Source organism: Episyrphus balteatus, chromosome 2, assembly GCF_945859705.1.
Source record: "Episyrphus balteatus chromosome 2, idEpiBalt1.1, whole genome shotgun sequence".
Taxonomy (NCBI): Eukaryota; Metazoa; Arthropoda; class Insecta; order Diptera; family Syrphidae; genus Episyrphus; species Episyrphus balteatus.
Genome location: NC_079135.1, coordinates 103,865,895 through 103,889,787, shown reverse-complemented (window position 1 = coordinate 103,889,787; position 23,893 = coordinate 103,865,895). Strand labels below are relative to the sequence as shown.

The 23,893-nt window shown below is 32.5% G+C and overlaps 1 protein-coding gene across 1 annotated transcript; it reads left to right on the top strand.

Annotated features, from left to right (window-relative positions):
- The first annotated feature begins 344 nt into the window (after positions 1–344).
- Positions 345–20,777, top strand: LOC129910547 (serine protease persephone-like). Its single transcript, XM_055987973.1, has 6 exons — positions 345–680; positions 2,557–2,785; positions 3,139–3,215; positions 19,662–19,954; positions 20,028–20,211; positions 20,289–20,777. The coding sequence occupies exons 1-6, from the start codon at positions 596–598 to the stop codon at positions 20,618–20,620; spliced, it is 1,200 nt and encodes a 399-aa protein (XP_055843948.1). The 5' UTR covers positions 345–595; the 3' UTR covers positions 20,621–20,777.
- Positions 20,778–23,893: the final 3,116 nt, after the last annotated feature.

Sequence of the window (23,893 nt, the reverse complement as noted above, 5' to 3'; positions counted from 1 at the left end):
TCTAGAAATTAATATAAAAAGATTAAATTTTAATATGCAATAATTTAAATTTAATACAATTGGTATTAAATTCTAATATAAACTGTATTATTTTTTAATACAACTATATTACATTTTAATACATTTTTTAAATTTTAATATTTGTCTTGTATTAAATTTTAATAGATTTCTGGTGTAGACCTATATGTAACCCAAAAAGTATTAAAAAATACTCCAGAATTTTTAACCGTGTAGTACAAGTACATATTATGGTTTTGAGGAGTTTTGGATTCATTTTTTTTTTTTTTGTTTAAAACCACTTGAATTTAGACTTCAAATCCACATTCGCTATTCATACTTGAACTTGATCAGAACATAATAGGCAAAGTAAAAGAAATTAGAAGAAATATAATTTTAAAGTCGGATTAATATCTGGAAACTCACAATTCGGTCATTGAATAATTTTTCAAGATATTTTATAAATTTCTTTGACGTGTAAGGCGATCGTGAAGTTCTAAATTTAAGTAGAATTACTTTTTTTTTTAGTTTTATTTGTCAAAATCCACTTATAAGTTATTGAGTGATAGTGCGTGTTTTAAAAAAAATCTCAACAAAAATGGTGAAGTTTTTGGAAGTCTCCTTTTGCTTTATGGCGTGTATTTTATTAGCCGTTAATGGAATGGAAATTTCTGAAGCTGGTTGTAAGTTGATTTCTGAATATACTACAGCAATAAGTAGGTAGGGGAAGTGGGGGCAAGACCGCCCCTTTAAAGTTTAACCGTCTTAAAAACCGATAAAAAACATCTTTTAATTAAAATAAAGTGTTTATTCATTAACTTTAATGTTTTTTGAAGAAAATCTCATTGTTAAAAAAAAAAATTAAAAAAACTTAACAAAAGATAATACGATTTGAAAAAACATGTAATAAAAAACCGTCTTGCCCCCACATGGGGGCAAGGCTACCCTATCAACTTCTGTTGATAATAAAACCGTTTCTATCTTAAAATTTTGAATATTTTTGCAATAATCACAAACGTATGCTATATTTTCATCGGTTTTCAACTTTTATTACAAAAAAAAGAAAAAGTTAATACTTTTAAATGTTTCATTTAAAAAAGTACAAATTTCTTTTCACACAAAACATGACGATTTGATGAAAAATCACAAAATTTACTATAACTTTTTGGGATTTCAACCAAACTTGCTCATACTTACAGACATAATCGATCTTACCAGAAAGCATTTATTTTATATTAAAAGCCCTGCCAATTTAATATTTTTCCATAGAACCGTCTTGCCCCCATTTCCCCTACATCTGGGTGAATCATTGGAATCTTGGATGTATCTTTGGTTTGGATGAGATGTGAAATTCTTGCAGCATCTAGTGGGTCAATTCCAAAATAAAGTGCATTAACAATGCAGTTTTTTTTTTTAAATATGTAAAATACCTAGAAAAACAAAAATTTACCACATGATTGATTTTTCTTTGACTATTCGAAAAGGTTAAGTTCAAGACGGTTTTTTTTGTTCATTTTTGATCACAAAGTGTCATTGAAAACGCATGCTTTAAGGGCATTATTATGGTTAGAAGGATCCATAAAAAAAGATCTATTTTGTGGCAACAATTTTGTCTAGGTATCATTCGTATTTAAGAAACTGTATTTATTTTGGAATTAACCCACTAGATTCTGCAAGAATTCAAATGAAATTTTATTTTTAAGAAATACAAAAAAAAAAAACCAAAAAAGAATTCTTATACACTACTAGAAAAAATTAAGGGATCAAAAAAAAATTCCAAATTTTTGGGCAAATTTCAACAGGCCGTAACTTCGAAAAAAAAGTCGTACCTACAAGAAATCGATAAAGAAGGAAATTGTAGCTCCAAGTGTCTAGTTTTTGGATTAGAACTTTAAAAATTTTTAACCTCTGCGGTTTTTGAGTAATCGTAGAAAAACCAGCAACAAAAAAATTTTCAAAATTTTTTTAGTTTTTTTTTTGGTCTACGGGCGTGGAAAATTTTTTTTTAGCTTAACCACTATAAGGATCGGATACTTTGTTTATTTAGCTTTAATTTGTTTTTTTGAACACCTCGATACGTCCACTTCTCGCCGAGATATCGGTCTTCAAATGGAAAAAAATCCTTTGTGTTTGATTATCGATATCTCAGCAACCAATGATCGCACAGAAAGTTAAAGGTGGGTTTCAAGAACTTGAATGAATTCTCCTTAACGGCTAGCCATTGCTTTTCCAAAAAAAATTTTTTTCTTATTTTCACATGAATTTGAAAATGCAACAAAAAAGGGCTTTTGGTGGTTTTTTGGAAAATTTTTTTGTTGCTGGTTTTTCTACGATTACTCAAAAACCGCAGAGGTTAAAAATTTTTAAAGTTCTAATCCAAAAACTAGACACTTGGAGCTACAATTTCCTTCTTTATCGATTTCTTGTACGACCATTTCTTTCGAAGTTACGGCCTGTTGAAATTTGCCCAATCCCTTAATTTTTTCTAGTAGTGTATTATATTTTTATATACAACTTAAATCAAACAAAATTAATAAATAAAATTAAAAAATATTTCAGTATCTCTGGAAGAAGGAGCAAGTTGTAAAACAAGAACCGGTGAACCAGGAGTTTGTAAATTACTAACATCTTGCAGAGAATATTATGAAGGATTAAAAAACAAAACCATGGAATACGATTTTATGATTCGTTGTTCATTTATTAATATGGATGAAGTTATTTGCTGTCCATCTTTCAATGACAATCCATCCGAACTTTCTCAATTACTAACCGATAAAATTGCAACAGGGTAAGTTAAATTGTATACAGTTAAAAAAAAATTAAATTTCCTGGATTTTCCATTACTTAAATTTTTGTCCAGTCAAAATTTACACCAAAAAAATGTTTTTTTACGGAACTTTTAAAACACAATTATTTTCATTTCATAAACATAATCTTGATCGCGTTATAAGTTTTTCAATGTCTAATGTTATTTTTTTTTTTGTATGTAAAATGTAACTTACTTTCAAATGGTGAAAGCTATCACAGTGAAATTTAAATTTGATTGCAGGAAGCCGAAATTTCATTTCTATTAAAGAAGTTTTAAAGAAATAGAAAACAGTCCTTAATTTACATTTCAAATATATATATTTTTTTTTCTAGAACACCCAGAGATTCTAAACAGGCAAATGTGACAGAGAAGACACAAATCAGCGGAATTGAGAGACCATCAGTGGCAGGTATGTCGTATACATTGTACCTAAAATTTGTTAGGTTTTAGGACGTTAACTTTTGTTAGAGTTCAGATAATCGAATAAGTTACAATAAATTGTCTATCACTTTTTATGTCAAACCTTTCGAGAGCAGTTATCGCAATCCTGTCTTTGTGTCTATCTAGAGCTGTAGCCAAAACTAACTGAGGCTTAGAAAAATTTAAGATATTTTGGTGATTTTGGGTAATTCTTTTTTAAGAATGTCCAAAAATGTCTAATGGCATACTTTTGAAGGTCACACAGGTGTTTTGTAAGCTTTAACACTTGTTCTTACCATTAGACCAAGTAAGTACAAGTAGGTAAGTACGATCCAGGGTTGTAAAAATATCAATAAAAAAAAAAAAACTTTTGATATTAAAAAAAAAATTATTGCATATAAAAAAACTGTATTAAAAATTTTGCATTAAAAAAAAAACAAGTCTATTGCAACAAAACTATAATAATTGCATTGAAAAAAAAAAATGGTATTGCAAATAAAAATATTTTGCACTAAAAAAAAAAACGACAAAAAACTTTCAAAAATCATATCTTGAAAAGCTATCCCTAAACATTTTTTTAGATAAGATTTTCGATTTTCCTGGGCTCGAATCTAGATGTATAAAAAGTATAACGGCACTTGGTGTCGAAAATTTTTTTTATTTTTTCGTACACTAGTGCAATTAAAAGATTTACCTACAAATTTTATCTGAGTATTTTTTTAACATAAAACCTCAAAATTAAAAACTAATTTTTAATTTTTGTATGTATTTTCATCTTTATCAAAAACAGTTGGATTTTGATTAAATTTAATAAATACAAAGTTGTACCTATATTTTATGATAAATGGATTAAAACATTTTTCATTGGGTTTTTTCTTTAAAAGCAGTTGATTTTTTCTACTATATTTAGTTATTGACATTTTTGTAAAAATGTTTAATGCTGTAACAAGTAAAAAAATGATCCAAATAAAAGTTTAAAATTTTTGAATTTATCTACAAATTTTACATGTATATTTTGTTACAATAAGACGGGTACTTTTGCCAAAAATTGTTTAAAACCTCATTTTACCTTTTTTTCTTTTACCTTCTCCCCACCTAATTCCACTTCTGGGCTATCTGTTGCGGTTCAATCGATATTTCCACTTTTCTGTCTTATACTTCCAGATTTTTCAGTTTCTTTCTAATAATTTTTTCAACTTTTGCCATTCAAAATATGAAAATTAGTACCTATTAGAAATGTACCAAAAATATTGTTCTATTAGTAGGAGATCCCGCCATAGGACGACCTAACCTCATCGTTATACCAGTTGAGAGTTATATTTTCTGAAAGGTAATGTCTAAGGAAATAAATTGCACATGGGTTGCCTAGCGATATCCTGTCAAGGCATAGGGTTGCCAGGCCTTAAAGTTCATTTTTGCAAATTTTTGAATACGCGAACCTGCTTATATGGCAAGCCTAAGAGTTATAAAAAAAATATTATGTCATAGGAAATTTAATTTGAAAATTTTAATTTTCAGGATTTTTTAAAATTTTAAGTTTGAGTAGGGTAAACAAAGGTGAATTTAGAAAAAGGGCAAAAATCTATTTTCTAAACAAAACGTGATAAAAATAAAATTGAAATTGGAATCAATAGATAATATAAATATATGAAAGCCACACATACAAATAAAAAATGTAAAAAATCTACAACTCGAGATATAGTCTTTTTAGAGTCATGACACTCAAATTTGATATTTGAGAAATAATTCACCAAAAATTAGAATGAAAGATTTTTTAAATAATTTGTATGTCATAAGTTAGGAAAAATAAAATAACTTGACACGTATCTGTCAAATTTTTAATATTACTTACCGTTTTTGCATAGGGATTTTTTTAAAAAGTACTTATTTTCGTATTTCAACATATTAAAGGAAAAAATCCCGTCATAGGACGACCTATCCACGTCGTTATACCAGTTGAGAGTTATATTTTCTGAAAGGTAGTGACTAAGGAAATAAATTGCACATGGGTTGCCTAGCGATATCCTGTCAAGGCATAGGGTTGCCACGCTTTAAAGTTCATATTTTGAGTTTTTTTGACAACGCCACCCTGCTCATATGGTAAGTGTTAGAGGTGTAAAAAAAATTATGTCAGAGAAAATTAAATTAAAAAATTTGAATGTTCAGGATTTTTAGAAATTTGACATTTTAGAAGGGGAAACTGAGGTTAATTTAAAAAAAGGTCAAAAAGCTATATCCTTAACAAAGAGTGGTAGAAAAAAGATTGATACTGGAATCGATAGATATTGTTAAATTATATAAGTCACACATACAAATAAAAAATGTAAAAAATCTGCTACTCGAGATATGGAAGTTTAAATGTCAAAACCGTGAAATTGGATGTTTGAGAAATAATTCACCAAAAATCAGCACGAAAGGTATTTGAAATAATGTTTATGTTATTAGAAAGCATAAATAAAAAAACTTGACACGTGTCTGCCAAATTTTTGATTTGACTTAGTTTTTGGTTCCTGTGTATTTTTGAAGAATTACAGATTTTTACAATTCAATTCACTGTTTCGGTGTTATTCTTCAAAAATGCACAGGAACCAAAAACTAAGTCAAATCAAAAATTTGGCAGATACGTGTCAAGTTTTTTTATTTATGCTTTCTAATAACATAAACATTATTTCAAATACCTTTCGTGCTGATTTTTGGTGAATTATTTCTCAAACATCCAATTTCACGGTTTTGACATTTGAACGTCCATATCTCGAGTAGCAGATTTTTTACATTTTTTATTTGTATGTGTGACTTATATAATTTAACAATATCTATCGATTCCAGTATAAATCTTTTTTCTACCACTCTTTGTTAAGGATATAGCTTTTTGACCTTTTTTTAAATTAACCTCAGTTTCCCCTTCTAAAATGTCAAATTTCTAAAAATCCTGAACATTCAAATTTTTAAATTTAATTTTCTCTGACATAATTTTTTTTACACCTCTAACACTTACCATATGAGCAGGGTGGCGTTGTCAAAAAAACTCAAAATATGAACTTTAAAGCGTGGCAACCCTATGCCTTGACAGGATGTCGCCAGGCAACCCATGTGCAAACTGTTTCTTTAGACACTACCCTTAGGAAAATATAGCTTTCAACTGGTATAACGAGGTGGATAGGTCGTCCTATGACGGGATTTTTTCCTTTAACATATTGAAATACGAAAATAGGGACTTTTTCAAAAAATCCCTCCGCAAAAACGGTTAGTTAAATTAAAAATTTGACAGATACGTGTCAAGTTATTTTATTTTTTCTAACTTATCAAATAAAAATTATTAAAAGAAAATTTCATTCTGATTTTTGGTGAATTATTTCTCAAATATCGAATTGGATTGTCATGACTTTAAAAAGACTATATCTCGAGCTGTAGATTTTTTACATTTTTTATTTGTTTGTGTGGCTTTTATATTTTTATAATATCTATCGATTCCAATTTCAAATTTATTTCTATCATGTTTTGTTTAGAAAATAGATTTTTGCCCATTTTCTAAACTCACCTTAGTTTACCCTACTCAAACTTAAAATTTTAAAAAATCCTGAAAATTAAAATTTTTAAATGAAATTTTCTATGACATAATATTTTTTTTATAACTCTTAGGCTTGCCATATAAGCAGGGTCGCGTATTCAAAAATACGCAAAAATAAACTTTAAGGCCTGGCAACCCTATGCCTTGACAGGATATCGCTAGGCAACCCATGTGCAATATATTTCCTTAGACATTACCTTTCAGAAAATATAACTCTCAACTGGTATAACGATGAGGGTATGTCGTTATATGGCGGGATCTTAGACTATATTGGGGGACATAGCCGTAGCTAGAATTTATTTCGGGGAGGGTTAGTTAAGGCCGACCAATTTTTTCTAAAAATTTTTAAAAGCTTTTTTTCGCCTTATAAAGAAAACTGTTTCGCAAAATATCATATAAAAAAAAAAAACACTAGATACAATCAAAGGTTTAAACAGCAATACAATGACAAATAATGGACTTTTCTCTTACTGATGGTTTGTATAAAAAAAGTTATCTAGAAATAACAAAAAATTGATGTTCTTAGTTCTTAGGCTGTTAATTGGGTTAAATATTCAGCCAAAGACAGATTTTTGAGATCAACACATGTGTTAAATATTAAATTGATACATTTTTGACGTGGCTTTGAAAGTTTCCTTGCTGCAAGAAAAAAGATTTAATGGTGCTAAAAACATATTAGTAAGTCCTTACAATTTCAGACTCCCAAAACGCGTTGTGCTTTGAGTTTTATGTTTGGTCAACGTTCTTGAATTATTTTTTCAAATTTCTTTGTTTCTTAAAAATTTTGAACATTTATTTGCAAAAATACACAAAACCCCGTTTATCAAAAATGATAAACACAAATTTAATCTGGACCCAGAACATCAGCATATATCTTTAACAGCTGAAATTTTATGTTTTCACCTCTATAGTGTCTATATCCTTTGCTAAATATTTAACTCAATTCACAGTCACACCTTAACATCGAATTCAGGTTGAAATCTTACACCTCAACCAATTTTTTTTTATTAAATTTCAATGTAAAATAAATTGTACCAATGTATATCACGTATGAATTTGAAAAATGGAATTTTTAACCCCTAGTTCTGAAGTTCAGCAAAATATTTAAAAAAATTTGTTTCCTTTACACCAGTTTTAGGTTCAAATATAGAAAGTACAAAAATAACCCGTTTTCGTCAATAGCCCCGTTCCATTGGAGGTAGTAGCTTACTCATGAATAGATCTAGTACTAGAATTAACACATGATCTTCTACTCGAGGAGATAGGAATGTGTAGTTGTTGTACTAGATTTTCTACTCACGAGTAAACTACCACCTCCAATGGAACAGGGCTAATATTCATGCCTATTACCGAAGATGCAGAATCACTGCGGCGGGAATGAGATTCACTTTCGTCAGATTTCCTATTACTGAACTCGCCGGTGCGGAAGTGATAGAATGACATTTGACATATGTCGGTAAGCAGTTTAGGGTGGTTTCGTGGAACGGTAATACAGTTTATCCCGGGGAGTTCACGGATTGAAATTTGATGCGGTTGCGGATCGAGTAGATTCCCGGGTAGTGAATCACTGCGTCTTCGGTAATAGGCATGATTATAACGTTTAAAAATAAAAGTTACAAATATCTAGGCTGAAGGAACAATTTTTTTTGCATTTCGTTTCTTGTTCATAGTCAGCCTAGTTTGCTGTGTTGACGCAAGCCTCATTGCGACACGAATCTGAATTTGACCAAAAAAATTATTCATAATACTGTAATGTTTTATTCCGGGTTCACAATAAAACTTATTTAATTTCCACTTATATTTCCGTTCAAATAAGAACACACTTTATTTCAACTCAATTTACTTTTATTATTCGCTCAAACAAACACACTTTTAAATCACTTTATTTACTACTAACAATTCGCAACACTTTATTTCACTTTGTACTGTACTCTTTCACTTTCAAGATTAAACTGTCTCCGGTCGGTGTCTACGCTGCCTTTTATACCGGAATCTCGAGACTCGAGAACGTCCTCGAAGGCTCTCGTCCCTGTCTCTCGAAACTTCCTTTCCAGGAAGGGCACTTCATACTTCCAGTCTAGTGGGATATTTTGAGATGTGTTCAGTGTGGGATATTTTGAGATGTGTTCAGTGAGATATTTTTAGATGTGTTCAGTGGGATATTTTTAGATGTGTTCAATGAGATATTTTTCTTAATTACTAAAGGTCCGTTCACATTTCTACCTTTGCAGGAGTAGGTAGTGTGTTCAGACTTTTATCTTAAAAGTAGTTCAGTAATTCATCGTTACATTGCCCCCCTCTTAGGATTGTTCGTCCCGAACAACTCCATTGCTTCTATCACCATTATAACGATGTAAACGGTCACAATGAACTACCTTAAGTTTGCCTCTTACCCCTCTTTGTATACGGTAAACCACGTCGTTAATTCTGGTTATTACTGTGTAAGGGCCTTCCCAGTTTTGTTGTAGCTTCGGTGATAGTCCCTTCTGTCGGTGGGGATTGTAAAACCACACAAGTTCTCCTTCTTGAAACCCTGTTGCTGTCGCTCGTGCGTCATATCTTGTTTTCATCCTGTCACTAGACGCTTTTATATTTGTCCTTGTCCGTTGGTGAATGTCAGCCAGTGTTCCTTTCAGGTTATCTACGTACTCATCCATTTCATGTGGCTCGTTTGGAACACTTCCAAATTTTATCTCACTTGGCAGACGTATTGTTGAGCCAAATAGGACTTCCGATGGTGTATGTCCAGTAGAACTATGTGTTGCACTTCTATAAGCCATCAAGAATAATGGAATATGTCGGTCCCAGTCTCGTTGATTATCATTGACTACTTTTGACAGGTGTTCCTTAAGTGTCCTGTTAAATCGCTCAACCATCCCATCAGATTGTGGATGAAGCGGTGTTGTTCGCGTCTTCTTGATGCCAAGGAGTGAGCAAACCTCTTGAAAAATCTTAGATTCGAAGTTCCTTCCTTGGTCGGAATGAAGTTCCATGGGTACTCCGAACCTGCTCACCCAATGAAAGACAATCTTATCCACAACTGTTTTGGTTTCCTGGTTTGGAATGGCAAATGCCTCAGGCCATTTGCTGAAGTAGTCCATCACTACAAGGATGTATCGATTTCCGTTGTTGGTTTCGGGAAAAGGACCTGCTACGTCTATTGCAATTCTCTCAAAAGGTGCACCCACATTGTACTGCTGCATCTTGCTTTGGATTTTTCTAGCTGGTCCTTTGCTAGCGGCACAAGTATCACATTTTCGGCACCACTTTTCAACGTCTTCTCTCATACGTAACCAGTAGAATTGCTGTCGTAGCTTTTCCAGCGTCTTGTTGATGCCTAAATGGCCTCCAGAAGTTCCACCGTGCATCTCTCGGAGAACATCATTTACCTTTGACTGAGGTACGACTAGCTGCATTACATAGGATTTACCATCTGCGGATTCCCACTTACGCCTGAGTAGCCCTTCTTGCACATGAAGTGAGTCCCATTGTGCCCAATATGCTTTTAGAGTGGGGCTTCGGTCGGAGATGTCGGCCCATTCTGGTTTCTCTTGATGTTCCTTCCATGCAAGGATGGGTTCGATGTCCGAATCTTCCTGTTGGACCATTCTGAGTTCTTCATTACTCCAGCCGCAAATGGGATCAGCTCTCGTTCTTCTAACAGCCACAACTTCCTTTTCTTCTAGTCGTGTGCAATGTTTGCAGTCTTGCTTGCACGGGCGTCGAGATAATGCGTCTGCATTTGAATGCAGTTTTCCTCTTCGATGTTGAATCTGACATTGATACGTCTGAAGTATCTCGATCCATCTTGCTACTTGACCCTCTGGATTTTTGAAGTTCAAAAGCCAATTTAGTGCACCATGATCTGTGCGAAGAAGGAACTTCTGTCCATAGATGTACTTATGGAAGTGCTTTGTTGCCAATACCAGAGCTAGAAGTTCCCTTCTGGTCACGCAATAGTTTCTTTCTTGTTTCGAGAGTACCTTGCTGAAATAGGCAACGACCTTTTCTTCTCCGTCATGAACTTGCGATAAAACAGCACCAACTCCAACATTACTTGCATCTGCGTCAATGATGAATTGTTTGCCTGGAGTCGGATAGGCCAGCACAGGAGCTTCACATAACCGCAGCTTCAGTTCCTGAAAGCTTTTCTCACACTCACCTGACCATTTAAAGGGTTTACCCTTCTCCGTAAGTTGGTGCAAGCTTTTGGCGATTCTCGCAAAATCCTTCACAAATCGTCGATAGTACGTTGCCAGACCGAGGAAACTCCGAAGTTGATGCTTTTCCTGAGGGGTTGGCCAGTTCTTCACAGTGTCAACCTTTTCAGGATCAGTCTTCACTCCTTGGGATGAGATGATATGCCCCAAATATTTAACCTCGGTCTTGAAAAGTGCACATTTCTTTGGATTCAACTTAAGATGTGCTTCTCGTAGCCTTTGGAATACAGCCTTTAGGTTTTCACAATGGTCATCAAATGTTTTCCCGTAAATGATGACATCATCCAAATAGACTAGGCAAGATTTCCAGGTTAATCCATTTAAAACGCACTCCATTAAGCGCTCAAAAGTAGCTGGGGCATTGCATAGCCCAAACGGCATGACATTAAACTGCCACAGACCATTTCCTGTGGAGAAAGCCGTCTTCTCCCGATCTTCTGGATGGATTTCTACCTGCCAGTAGCCACTCTTCAAATCCAAAGTCGAAAACCATTGTGCTCCTTCCATTGCATCTAGAGTATCGCTGATTCTTGGCAGTGGGTAGCTGTCTTTCTTCGTCACATCATTCAGCCTGCGGTAGTCGACACAAAATCGAGTGCTTCCATCCTTCTTTTTGACGAGAACTACCGGTGATGCCCAAGGGCTTTTGGAATTTTCGATTAGCCCGTCTTTCTTCATTGTTGTTATCATTTCTTCAACTTCACCTTGTTTGGCCAACGGGAGACGTCTTGCTGGTTGACGAATCGGCCTAGCATCTCCTGTATCGATTCGATGCTGCACCAGTTGTGTCCGGCCGTATTGCCCGCTGGGTGAAGAGAAAATATCAGCATATTCGTGAAGAAGACTTCCCGCAACATTAAGCTGATGTTGACTCAAGTTGTCTGATTTGAGAATTTGTTTCTTTAGTTTCTCCGAGTTCATAGTCATCTGTGTATCCACCTCGTTGATCTTAGTTATTGCGGCCACAGATTCACATTGCCCAACAACTTCTCCTTTCTTAAGCTTGATTGGGTACGGTTTGATGTTAAGTATGCGTACAGGTACCATGTTGTTCTTTGGTGCCACAAGAGTCTTCCCGATGATGATGTTTTGGGAACTTTGTTTAACTTCTGGCTCAACCATGAGGTATCGATGGCTTCCAATATTCCCCTTTAGTTTCGTCCACACAAAAACTTCTGAAGAAGGAGGCAGGCACATGTCTTCTTTGATGACAGTTCTAATTGTTGTAGAATATTCGTTGCCATAGACCATTGGGATCTCCACATTTCTGTATTTCAGGACTTGATTACCTATATCCAAAAATGATTTCATGGTCCTTCATGAAGTCGATTCCAATGATGCACTCGTCACATATATCTGCCACCAAAAACACATGCGAAAACTCTAGTTCTGCCATACGGATCGTAAGACGAACTTCACCGTACACCCTTGCTGCTTCTCCTGTGGCTGTCTTCAGACGGTAGCTGTTGGTGTTATGTAGCCATGTCATCTTCACCAAGTCTCTTCGTACAATAGAGGCGGTGGCACCGGTGTCAATTGTAGCCACGTGTTGTTTGTTGTTTATGGTCGCCTCCACTGTCAGACTTTTGTTGTCTCGTTTACTCTGTGAGACTTGAATTGTGGTTCTGGGGCCATCGATACCAGAAACCAGCTTCTGCCCCTCGAAGTTGGTTCTTACTCGTTTTCCCGAATGGGAATCAAGATGAGCATGAGTGTTAGTTGTATCGCTTACCTGTTGTTGGGCAATATTCCTGTTTCCACAGTGTTCGCAAGCAGTTCTTCTTGGTGGCAATCTGCACTGCCGCTGGAGGTGTCCTGTCTTGTTACAGTTCCAGCATCGAGCAGCTCCGTCTCGCTGGTTTCTTTGGAATGCGAGTTTTTGACAAGAGCATTCCTCCGCTGCAACTTCTCTTACCCGATGAACGCCTTGAGAAGCCTGTTCTGCTGCTTCCATAGTCAGTGCAAACGCTAATGCTTCAGGAAGGGAACGTTTTCCAGCTGTTCGAATTGCTCGCTGAAGATTTATATCAGATACAGCACGTACAAAGGCTTCTGTCGCAAACTGATTGATAATGTCGTCTCCTGCTGTCGGATATGCCAGATGAGCCAACCTTTCAATATCTGCTTGAAGTTGTTGCAGAGTTTCTCCTCTTTTCTGGACTCTTGTATTGAGTTGGACGCGGAAGACTTCCTGCATATGGCCATCTCCAAAGCGTTTTTCAATGACCTGGACAAGAGCGTTAAAGTTACCATTCTTTTCTGGTGGTAAATTTTGTAACAACTCAGCAGCAGGACCTCTAAGAGCAAGAGTCAGCGCTATACATTTGTCTTCGTCATCCCAGCCATTTGTTGCTGCAGCTGCCTCAAACTGTTTCTTGTAGATCGACCAAGAACTTTGTCCATCAAATGTTGGTGGATGCATTTCCTTCTTCTTTGGGTACTCACCAGAACTTTCTCGAATCTTAATTTTCCGAACCTTGTCAAGTTCCTCAGTAATACTTTGCATTTTAACTTCCATTTTTTCAAACTTGTCATCCACTTTCTCGAACTTTCCTTCTACTTTCTCGAGTTTTTCTTCAACTTTCTCGAACTTTTCTTGAGATTGCTTTTCAACGCATTTGATGGAAGCATCAATAGCAACGAACTTGTTCTCGATCGCGTCAAGCTTACCTTGGATGATGTTTTTCTGTTCATCTAATTTTTCGAGAAGATTCTGTTGTTCACTCTTTTGCTCGGTACGTTGTTTTTCCATTTGTTCGAGAACACTCTGTTGTTCACTCCTTTGCTCGGTACGTTGTTTTTCCATTTGTTCTCTCTGTTCCTTGCGTTGTGTCTCAATTTGTTCTTTCTGTTCTTCAAATTTTGCAAGGAGAACAGCCATCATGGATGACATATCGGAACTAGTACTTACTCGTTCTTCTATCATTTCAACCTCGAATTGAAATGTATCCAAATCTTCGTTTTTCTGGGTTAAATAATCCTGTAGACGAATAATGAGATCATTTTTCGATCCAGCAGTAGGAAGACTTCGCTTAGTCAATTCCGCCTTCAACTCAGTCAAACTTAACTGATTTAGTGTTTTACCCATTTTAACTTTTCAAAACGCGAGCACTTTTACTTATTTCAAAATGTTTTACACTTTGTTTATTGTTAAAACACACGCGCACTTTTTATTTTATTCGCGAAATTATCTGATTCGCACAAATAAATAAGTTTTATTCCACTTTTCTGACACCAATGTAATGTTTTATTCCGGGTTCACAATAAAACTTATTTAATTTCAACTTATATTTCCGTTCAAATAAGAACACACTTTATTTCAACTCAATTTACTTTTATTATTCGCTCAAACAAACACACTTTTAAATCACTTTATTTACTACTAACAATTCGCAACACTTTATTTCACTTTGTACTGTACTCTTTCACTTTCAAGATTAAACTGTCTCCGGTCGGTGTCTACGCTGCCTTTTATACCGGAATCTCGAGACTCGAGAACGTCCTCGAAGGCTCTCGTCCCTGTCTCTCGAAACTTCCTTTCCAGGAAGGGCACTTCATACTTCCAGTCTAGTGGGATATTTTGAGATGTGTTCAGTGTGGGATATTTTGAGATGTGTTCAGTGAGATATTTTTAGATGTGTTCAGTGGGATATTTTTAGATGTGTTCAATGAGATATTTTTCTTAATTACTAAAGGTCCGTTCACATTTCTACCTTTGCAGGAGTAGGTAGTGTGTTCAGACTTTTATCTTAAAAGTAGTTCAGTAATTCATCGTTACAATACCTACAACTATAAATGCTTAACTACATACACCACTTTTTGAAAAAGTACAAAAGTGAAAATATTTTTGTTCTGCTTAGCGAAATTGTTTTGTGAAAAAGAGTATACAATTTATTTTTTAGACCAAAAAATAAGCTCTCTGAATCATTTGTTTTAATTTTCTGGCCCGAAAAAACTATACAAAAATAAGTTTAAAAATTTTCACCTTTGTACTTTTTCACTTTTTGAGCTTAAAGCCATAACTACAATGACCTAAAAAGTGAAAAAGTGGGAAATTTACAAAAGTAAAAATTTTTTATTTCTTTCTAGCGCTATTTGTTTTTGAAAAAAACTACAAAAATTGTTTTTTAAACCAAAAAATAAGCTTTCTGCATCAATATTTTTAATTTTGTGGTCGGAAAAACTGTCACAAAATGAGTTTGAAAATTTTCACTTTTTGACTTTTTGCAAAAAGTGGCCATTGTAGTTATACCTTAAGAATGACATTCCCAAGAAAAACAAATAATGAATATTTTTTGTGTTTATGCTGTATTATTTTAAAAGTGAACTCTTATAGCAAAAAAAAACAGAAGTTTAAATAGAAGAGGCACTCAATTAATGCTTATCCGCTTTTGTGTAAACGACTTATTATAACAAAATACTTTTTTCAGATATTTTTTTTTTTTTGTTCAAAGCTTTTTTGAAATAGACTTAAATGGAGATTTTCGATTTATCACTAAAATATAAAATCAATCTATCAAGTTGTGCATACTAGAGTGACCGCAAGAAATCGATTTTCGAAATTTAATCGGGGGAACCCCATAAAATGTTCCGCCTTTGCAGATTTTTAGATAGCCAAAATTTCAGCTCGATTGGATAACTCTAAATGGTGCCGACACTCGCTCAAAGTATCAAAAATCTCTGTTTTTTCACTGTTTTTCCAAGAAAATTAGCTCTAGCTCCCAAACAAATCGGGTTATTTTCACTTTTTATATATTAAATTAAAGGTAGTGTTGCTACACGTAATTCAGATGCTAAATTTGCTTAGTTTTACTAAAAAAGAAAAATATTGTCATCAATTTAAATTTTCAGTACTTACCTCAAAAAGAGCTGAAGTGCAAACTCGATTTAAAATGAAACTTTTTTTTTTAAACTGTTTTATTTAAAAAAACGAAACATTTAACAGAATTCTAAGGCTGTGTGTGAATTGCGTTAAATAGTACACCGTGTAAAATTTTTGACACTATTGAGGTGAACAAAAAAATTTCAGCTGTATGGCTTATTGTTTAATATTTTTCTCTGCCTCTTTTCTGCTATGAAAATCCTTTTTAATAAAAAAAAAAAAAACAAAACAAAACCATCTGCAAAAAAAATTTAACTCAAATTTAGCCAAGTCCCAGAGCCCAATAAAATTTTAACAGCTGAAAATTTTTTTATTCACCTCAATAGTGTCAAAAATTTTACACTATGTTATAGGCTATTGATTATGTAGTTTAGAAAGGAACTAAGACGTTCACGGGTTTTTATTGCAGGAATCGTTGAATGGGTTATAAATGAAGATAAAACCGCGGAGTGCTATTAAATGAGAGGGTGGAAACTGAAGATAGGGGTGCATAAGCCCCCTTTTTGGTTTTTTCAATATACCTCGTAAACCAAGCAAAATTTTGATATATTGTATATACAACTTTTTGTAGAGAATTAAATTTCCAATTGGAATAATATTTTTTAAAAATTGAAAAAAAAAATGTCCATACCAAAATAGTCGAAACAATCATAAAAAAAATATCAAAAAAATCGATTTTTTGAGTTTTTTTGCTTTTTTAGTTGTACATTTTTTTTGGGTTGAGATAGACATAAACATTGCTCCAAAGAAAAAAAGAAGATTAAATTTCCTTCAAAATGCTGTACTCACTAAATTTTTTCATTGAAAATTGACCGAAGTATGGCCATTTTAATATATCTTTTTTTTCGCATTTTTAGTTTTACTTAAGTAAAACAGAAACATTTGAGGGGAAAGTACGATTACTTAAGCACCAAGAACTAATAATGAGATTTTGTAGAGGGGTTAAATACAATCATTGTTTACTATGGGAGGGAGGGTCAATGTCCCCCCGTTTTTGAGGGAGGGGCAATTTTCTAAAAAAAATACTTAAAATTAAAAAAAATTATTAAAAAACAACGGCAACACTTACAGTTTTGATTGATACTTTTTTCAAAAGCTAGAATTATAATCTTAATATTAATTTTAAAATGAAGTTATTTTAATCAATTCTCTTTGAAATAAACGCGTGATTCCGATAAAGAAAGTATTTTGTCTATTTTTCAATTTTCTCAAAAAGTAGAAGGCATAGGAACATTATGATTTTCATGATTTGATAAGAAATCAATTAAGGCAGTTTACTTTGTCGTATTGAAGTCCACAGTCTTTGTACAAATTGTACTCAATGTGCTTTTTAAACATTTTTTTTAGGTACAAGTTTTGACTTTGAAATCGGGTATTTCAAAAAGAATTGATTAAAATAACTTCATTTTAAAATTAATATTAAGTTTATAATTCTAGCTTTTGAAAAAAGTATCAATCAAAACTGTAAGTGTTGCCGTTGTTTTTTAATAATTTTTTTTAATTTTAAGTATTTTTTTTAGAAAATTGCCCCTCCCTCCAAAACGGGGGGACATTGACCCTCCCTCCTATAGTAAACAATGATTGTATTTAACCCCTCTACAAAATCTCATTATCAGTTCTTGGTGCTTAAGTAATCGTACTTTCCCCTCAAATGTTTCTGTTTTACTTAAGTAAAACTAAAAATGCGAAAAAAAGATATATTAAAATGGCCATACTTCGGTCAATTTTCAATGAAAAAATTTAGTGAGTACAGCATTTTGAAGGAAATTTAGTCTTCTTTTTTTCTTTGGAGCAATGTTTATGTCTATCTCAACCCAAAAAAAATGTACAACTAAAAAAGAAAAAAAACTCAAAAAATCGATTTTTTTTGATATTTTTTTTATGATTGTTTCGACTATTTTGGTATGAAATTTTTTTTTTCAATTTTTAAAAAATATTATTTCAATTGGAAATTTAATTCTCTACAAAAAGTTGTATATACAATATATCAAAATTTTGCTTGGTTTACGAGGTATATTGAAAAAACCAAAAAGGGGGCTTTTGCACCCCTATCTTCAGTTTCCACCCTCTCATTTAATAGCACTCCGCGGTTTTATCTTCTTTTATAACCCATTGAACGATTCCTGCAATAAAAACCCGTGAACGTCTTAGTTCCTTATTACCCTGTTTTTTTCGACATAATCAATAGCCTATTAACTATTTTACGCAATTCACACACGTCCTAAAAAACAAAAAAAAAATAACATCGTGTTACATTTTTTATACCTACATAATTAATGAAGTAAATACTAAAAAAATTTAATCAAGAGATTTACAAAGTAGTTTTGGAAGCATCAGGATACAAATTTTCGGTACTCACTGACTACTTGAAGTACATATTGTTTTTGTTCCTCATCTTTAGTTAAAAGGTTATTAAAATCGGTTATTAATTTGACTCCTCTTTCTGTCATGTCATTTACGACTTTAAGTGATTGCACTTTTTTAAAGCCATCTTTAAAATGCGGGTTTTCGGGCCAAAGATTTGGAGGTTCTTTGAGAAAACTTGTGTCTATTTTCAATCGGCTTAAAAAGTTCAATGTTTCTTTGTTCACAATATTTGTTAACCCTGCTGTGACAAATTGTTCATCTTCATGTGTCTGTAGCTTTGGATTTACTATTCTGTTGGTTTCCGTTTCACTGGTTTTCAAAATTATGTTGGCCGTTTCTAATTTTTCGCCATCTCGTAAAGTTAGGTCAAAGAACGCCAGACCTGCCAGCTCTGAACTCAAATACCATAAATGGTTTGAGAATTTAGCAAGAGCCTTCTCTCAAATATCTTTGTCTATCTTGCGGTATTCAATGTTATTACGCAAAAGATCAAGATCTTGTTTAGGAGCCAGATAAGCTCTTGGGGCATTAAACCAAGCAAAAGTTTTTCTTGTCGAATGTAAGTTTGATTTTGAAACTACAACGTCAATTGGATTTTGCCCTAGTGCTTCTATTGTAGCTATAATTATGTGAAAAGCATTTCTATCAGATGCCTTACATCGATCCAATAACATAGAAAGTTTCATTGTTAATAGCTCTTTCACCCCACGACTATACCTCATACTTTTGCTACCCGAGGGCCCAGAGATAGAGAAACATCCATTCTATCCCAATCCGCAGAATAAAACAGTTAAAAAAAAGTTTAATTTTAAATCGAGTTTGCACTTCAGCTCTTTTTGAGGTAAGTACTGAAAATTTAAATTGATGACAATATTTTTCATTTTTAGTAAAACTAAACAAATTTAGCATCTGAATTATGTGTAACAACACTACCTTTAATTTAATATATAAAAAGTGAAAATAACCCGATTTGTTTGGGAGCTAGAGCTAATTTTCTTGGAAAAACAGTGAAAAAACAGAGATTTTTGATACTTTGAGCGAGTGTCGGCACCATTTAGAGTTATCCAATCGAGCTGAAATTTTGGCTATCTAAAAATCTGCAAAGGCGGAACATTTTATGGGGTTCCCCCGAAAAAAATTAGACAAAAAATTTTTTCTATGGGAGTTGCGGTCACTCTAGTGCATACATATAATGTTGTACATTGTACTATGTATCTACAAGTATGTGGGTCGTATCTATTTGTTCAAATTCTTATCATATGAATTTCTAAAAAAAAATGTAAAAATGTAAAATGTAAGCTAAAAGCTTACATTTATTAGAATAATTAGAACCAATTTAAATAAAAGTTGAAAAGTTTATTTTCATTAATTTCATGGTATTGAACTCAAATTTTGCAGCTTGTCGAAAATACAGTGCCGAAAAACTTGGTTTTCTCATCCTTTGCATCCCACTCCCCGTTGTACCTGGTGAATATCCCCATATGGGAGGTTTGATCTATCCTGTCGGTGACGGTGTTGAATATCGATGTTCGTCATCCTTGATATCAGAGCGATACTTATTAACAGCCGCACATTGTGTTACTCATCCAGGCTCGGTGCCAACATTTGTTCGATTAGGTGTGGTTATGTGGAATATCACCGCAGATGACGAAGATAGTGATGGACTGACTCCAGTTGATATTCCAATTGAGGTAAGTCATGTTTCTATTAGAAATTAACATTATGAAAAAGGACACTTGATGAAAAAATTTTGTTTTTTCTCAGAACATAACAATTCACCCACTATACAATGTTCGCACTCAGCACCATGATATCGCTCTAATTCGACTGAACCAGGATGTTAAGATCAGTGCTTTTGTGCAACCTGCATGCCTTTACACGGACACCAAGGATATCGATTCAAATACTAATCTAGTGGTTGTTGGATGGGGTGTTACAGATGTTATAAGTATGTCGACATTATTTATCCTCGACTAACTAAATAAGTTCTATCACTTACTCTTTGGCTTTCTTTCTATATTTCAGCTCGATTGCGGTCGCCTGTTCTTCTTCAAACTAATATGACAACAGTACCAATAAATAAATGCAATTCTACACACATTGATTCTTATCCAACTAAAAGTTCCTTTAAGGTTGGGCTAAATGAAGGTCAATATTGTGCATATGATCCAAAATTGAACAAGGATGCTTGTGATTCAGATTCTGGTGGTCCACTTCAATTGGTTAATAATGGAGAATCGACAATAGTTGGAGTTGTTTCATATGGAATTTCATGTGAATCTAAATTTCCATCAGTTTATACAAGAGTGGCATATTACTTAGATTGGATTGAGAGTATTGTTTGGCCAGCAGAGTAGAATAAAAAAAAAAACATTGGTCATGCTCGACACATAAAGTCAAAACTTATTCTAAATTACATCATAATATCCCGTATGCATAAAAAAATAGTAAATACTAGCAATATAAAATTAATAAGTGCAAAACGTGGATAAAAAAGTTCATACTTTACAATTTTTCAAGTAAAAGCATTTAGAGATACAAAAATCTTATATAGCTTATTTGAAAGATATTAACCTAACGTTGAATATAAATGAAGGATTTTTAAAAAATTCCGTCATTTAATAGGGTAAAAAGGAATTTTTTGAAAAACACCTTTTGAAAAACACCTACTTTTTTTGGGGTATTTTTGGGTGAGTTTTTATTTTTTTTTTTTAATTTTTCGTAGCGTTTAAAAAACCTCAAACATATAGAACTTGAAGTCTATAACCTTACCTTATTACGCATTGTAAGCATATTAAGTATTAAGTATATTTATTTAAATTAAAACAAAAGAATCTTTATAAAACATCATCAAATAGGTATTTGGCGTTCATACTTGTTTTATAACAAGAAACATGAACAACAATAAAAAAAAAACTGTATACCTATTTAAAAGTATCCATTCCTCTTCGAAATGCTTTTACTTGTATTAAAAAAAAATTTTGCACTTATCTTTAAACAAGTAACTTACAATTGTGACTTGGGAAATAGCTTTCCACGCCATCTACAACTTGTAGCGACAACCCGAAAATGATATAGATTTTTTTTTCGATTTGCTTTCAATGTAGTTACCATAAGAAAAAAACAAAAAAAAAACCTCGAAAGACATTTATTTTACGAATTAATTTTATATGAACGAGTATTAATTTTATGATTGTAAAATGATAATAACACGGTGCGACACTGAAAATACACCCGAGAAATAACATAGTGTAGGCTGTTCGTATGGTCGAATAATGCATAAAAATATTTTTGTTATATTTTTGGAACCCTCCATTTTTTTTTTATTTACAAAAAACCATTTTTACAGACCTTACGATGTAATCTATCAATATTTCAGTCATTTTTCTAACAACTCTCAATATGTTATATGTTTTTGGAAAGAGGATTTCCAGACCTTTTGAATGATGTATATAAGTCTATTGTTTAAACAAATTAAGTGTAGGTTTTTATCCCACAAATCTTGAAAAAGTGATTTTTTTCCGAATTTTTTCAACTTTACCCATTTTTTTTTGCAAAATAAAACAAACAAAAAAATAAAGTAAGATTATATTCTGAAAGAATATACATTTAGGCACAAATTGGCGTATTTTTTTTATTGAATTTGACCAAAACTGCGGAATCTATGCTATTTTTTCGTAAATAGAAAATGTGGCTTTTCATGATGTGAATTGCAAGGTGCACAATAGGGTGTTCATTATTTTAAAATAATAAGAATTTCTATGCTCCTAGGATCTTATATGGTTGGAAATAAACTAAAAAAAATATTTTCCAAGTTTCAAGTCTCTAACTTAATAATAACCTGTGCCGCCAAGCGGTTGAAGTTTCTTATGGGAATAACATGGGGTTTCTTGGACCTTGTTCGATCAATTTTAAATTCCAGCCAAACCATTCGTTCAAAAAATTTAAAACTTTACAGACTCAAATTTAATAAGTGTAGCTATCATGTGAAAATTTTTCAGATTTGTAATTGTTATAATTTTAGAGATTTAGCTTGGTAAAAAAAGTCATTTTTTCAGACTTTTTCAAAAATTGCTTTTTACACGTTTAATGCAAAAAATTTAAAAAACATACATTTTTATTCACAAATAAGCATAGCATGTATATTTAAAATGCAAATTCAATTCATAGTTATATAAAAAATTAGTTTTGTATTCATTCTTCAAGTCACATCGATATTCAAAAAACGTGTTCCCGATTTAAGAAAAAGTACTGTAGTAAATAAACAAAAAACTAATTAATTATATAACTTTGAATTGAATATAAATTTTAAATATACATACTACGCTTATTTGTGTTTAAAAATGTATGTTTTTTAATTTTTTGACATTAAACGGGTAAAAAGCGATTTTTGAAAAAGTCTGAAAAAATGACTTTTTTTTACCAAGCTAAATCTCTAAAATTATAACAATTACAAATCTGAAAAATTTTCACATGATAGCTACACTTATTAAATTTGAGTCTGTAAAGTTTTAAATATTGAACATTGAAATGAGAATTATATGAATAACTAGTAAATGGATGTCTTATAATCTTACTTTATTTTTTTGTTTGTTTTATTTTGCAAAAAAAAATGGGTAAAGTTGAAAAAATTCGGAAAAAAATCACTTTTTCAAGATTTGTGGGATAAAAACCTACACTTAAGTTGTTTAAAAAATAGACTTATATACATCATTCAAACGGTCTGGAAATCCTCTTTCCAAAAACATATAACATATTGAGAGTTGTTAGAAAAATGACTGAAATATTGATAGATTACATCGTAAGGTCTGTAAAAATGGTTTTTTGTAAATAAAAAAAAAATGGAGGGTTCCAAAAATATAACAAAAATATTTTTATGCATTATTCGACCATACGAACAGCCTACACTATGTTATTTCTCGGGTGTATTTTTTTTTTTTTATTTTGTAGCACAGTGTAATATGTGTTTATATCTAAATCAGGTTTAAAATATATCAAAAAGAATAATAATTCCTATTTAATTTGTCTCCAAAAAGGGAAGCAAATCGCAGGAAAACAACAACAAATACTACAAGAAATATAGAAACTATTTTGGTTTAATTTTCTTTCAAAATTGTTAAAAATAAAAAAAAATGCTTACCTTCTATTATTTGTGAAAAAGCAAAACAAATAAAAGAATAATTTAATAATGTCTATATTTTGTATAGTATTTTTTGTTGTTTTCAGGCGATTCGCTTGCACTTTTTAAATACAAATTACACAGGTATTATTATACTTTTTGATATATTTTAAACCTGATTTGGATATAAACACATATTATTATCATTTTACAATCATAACATGTTTTTCGAGGTCTTTTTTATTTTTTCTTATGGAAACTACATTGAAAGCAAATCGAAAAAAAATCTATATCATTTTCGGGTTGTCGCTACAAGTGGTAGATGGCGTGGAAATAACATTGAGCGGCAAATCGGAAAATAATCTATATAACTTTCGGGTTTTCGTCGCTATCCACCAGGTGCCGTGATGCCAAGTGTCAATTAATGTCCTATGAGACGAAACAAATTGTCTCATTAATGAGACGAGACATGTCTCATGAGACATATCATTGGACAACACGTGAACATAGG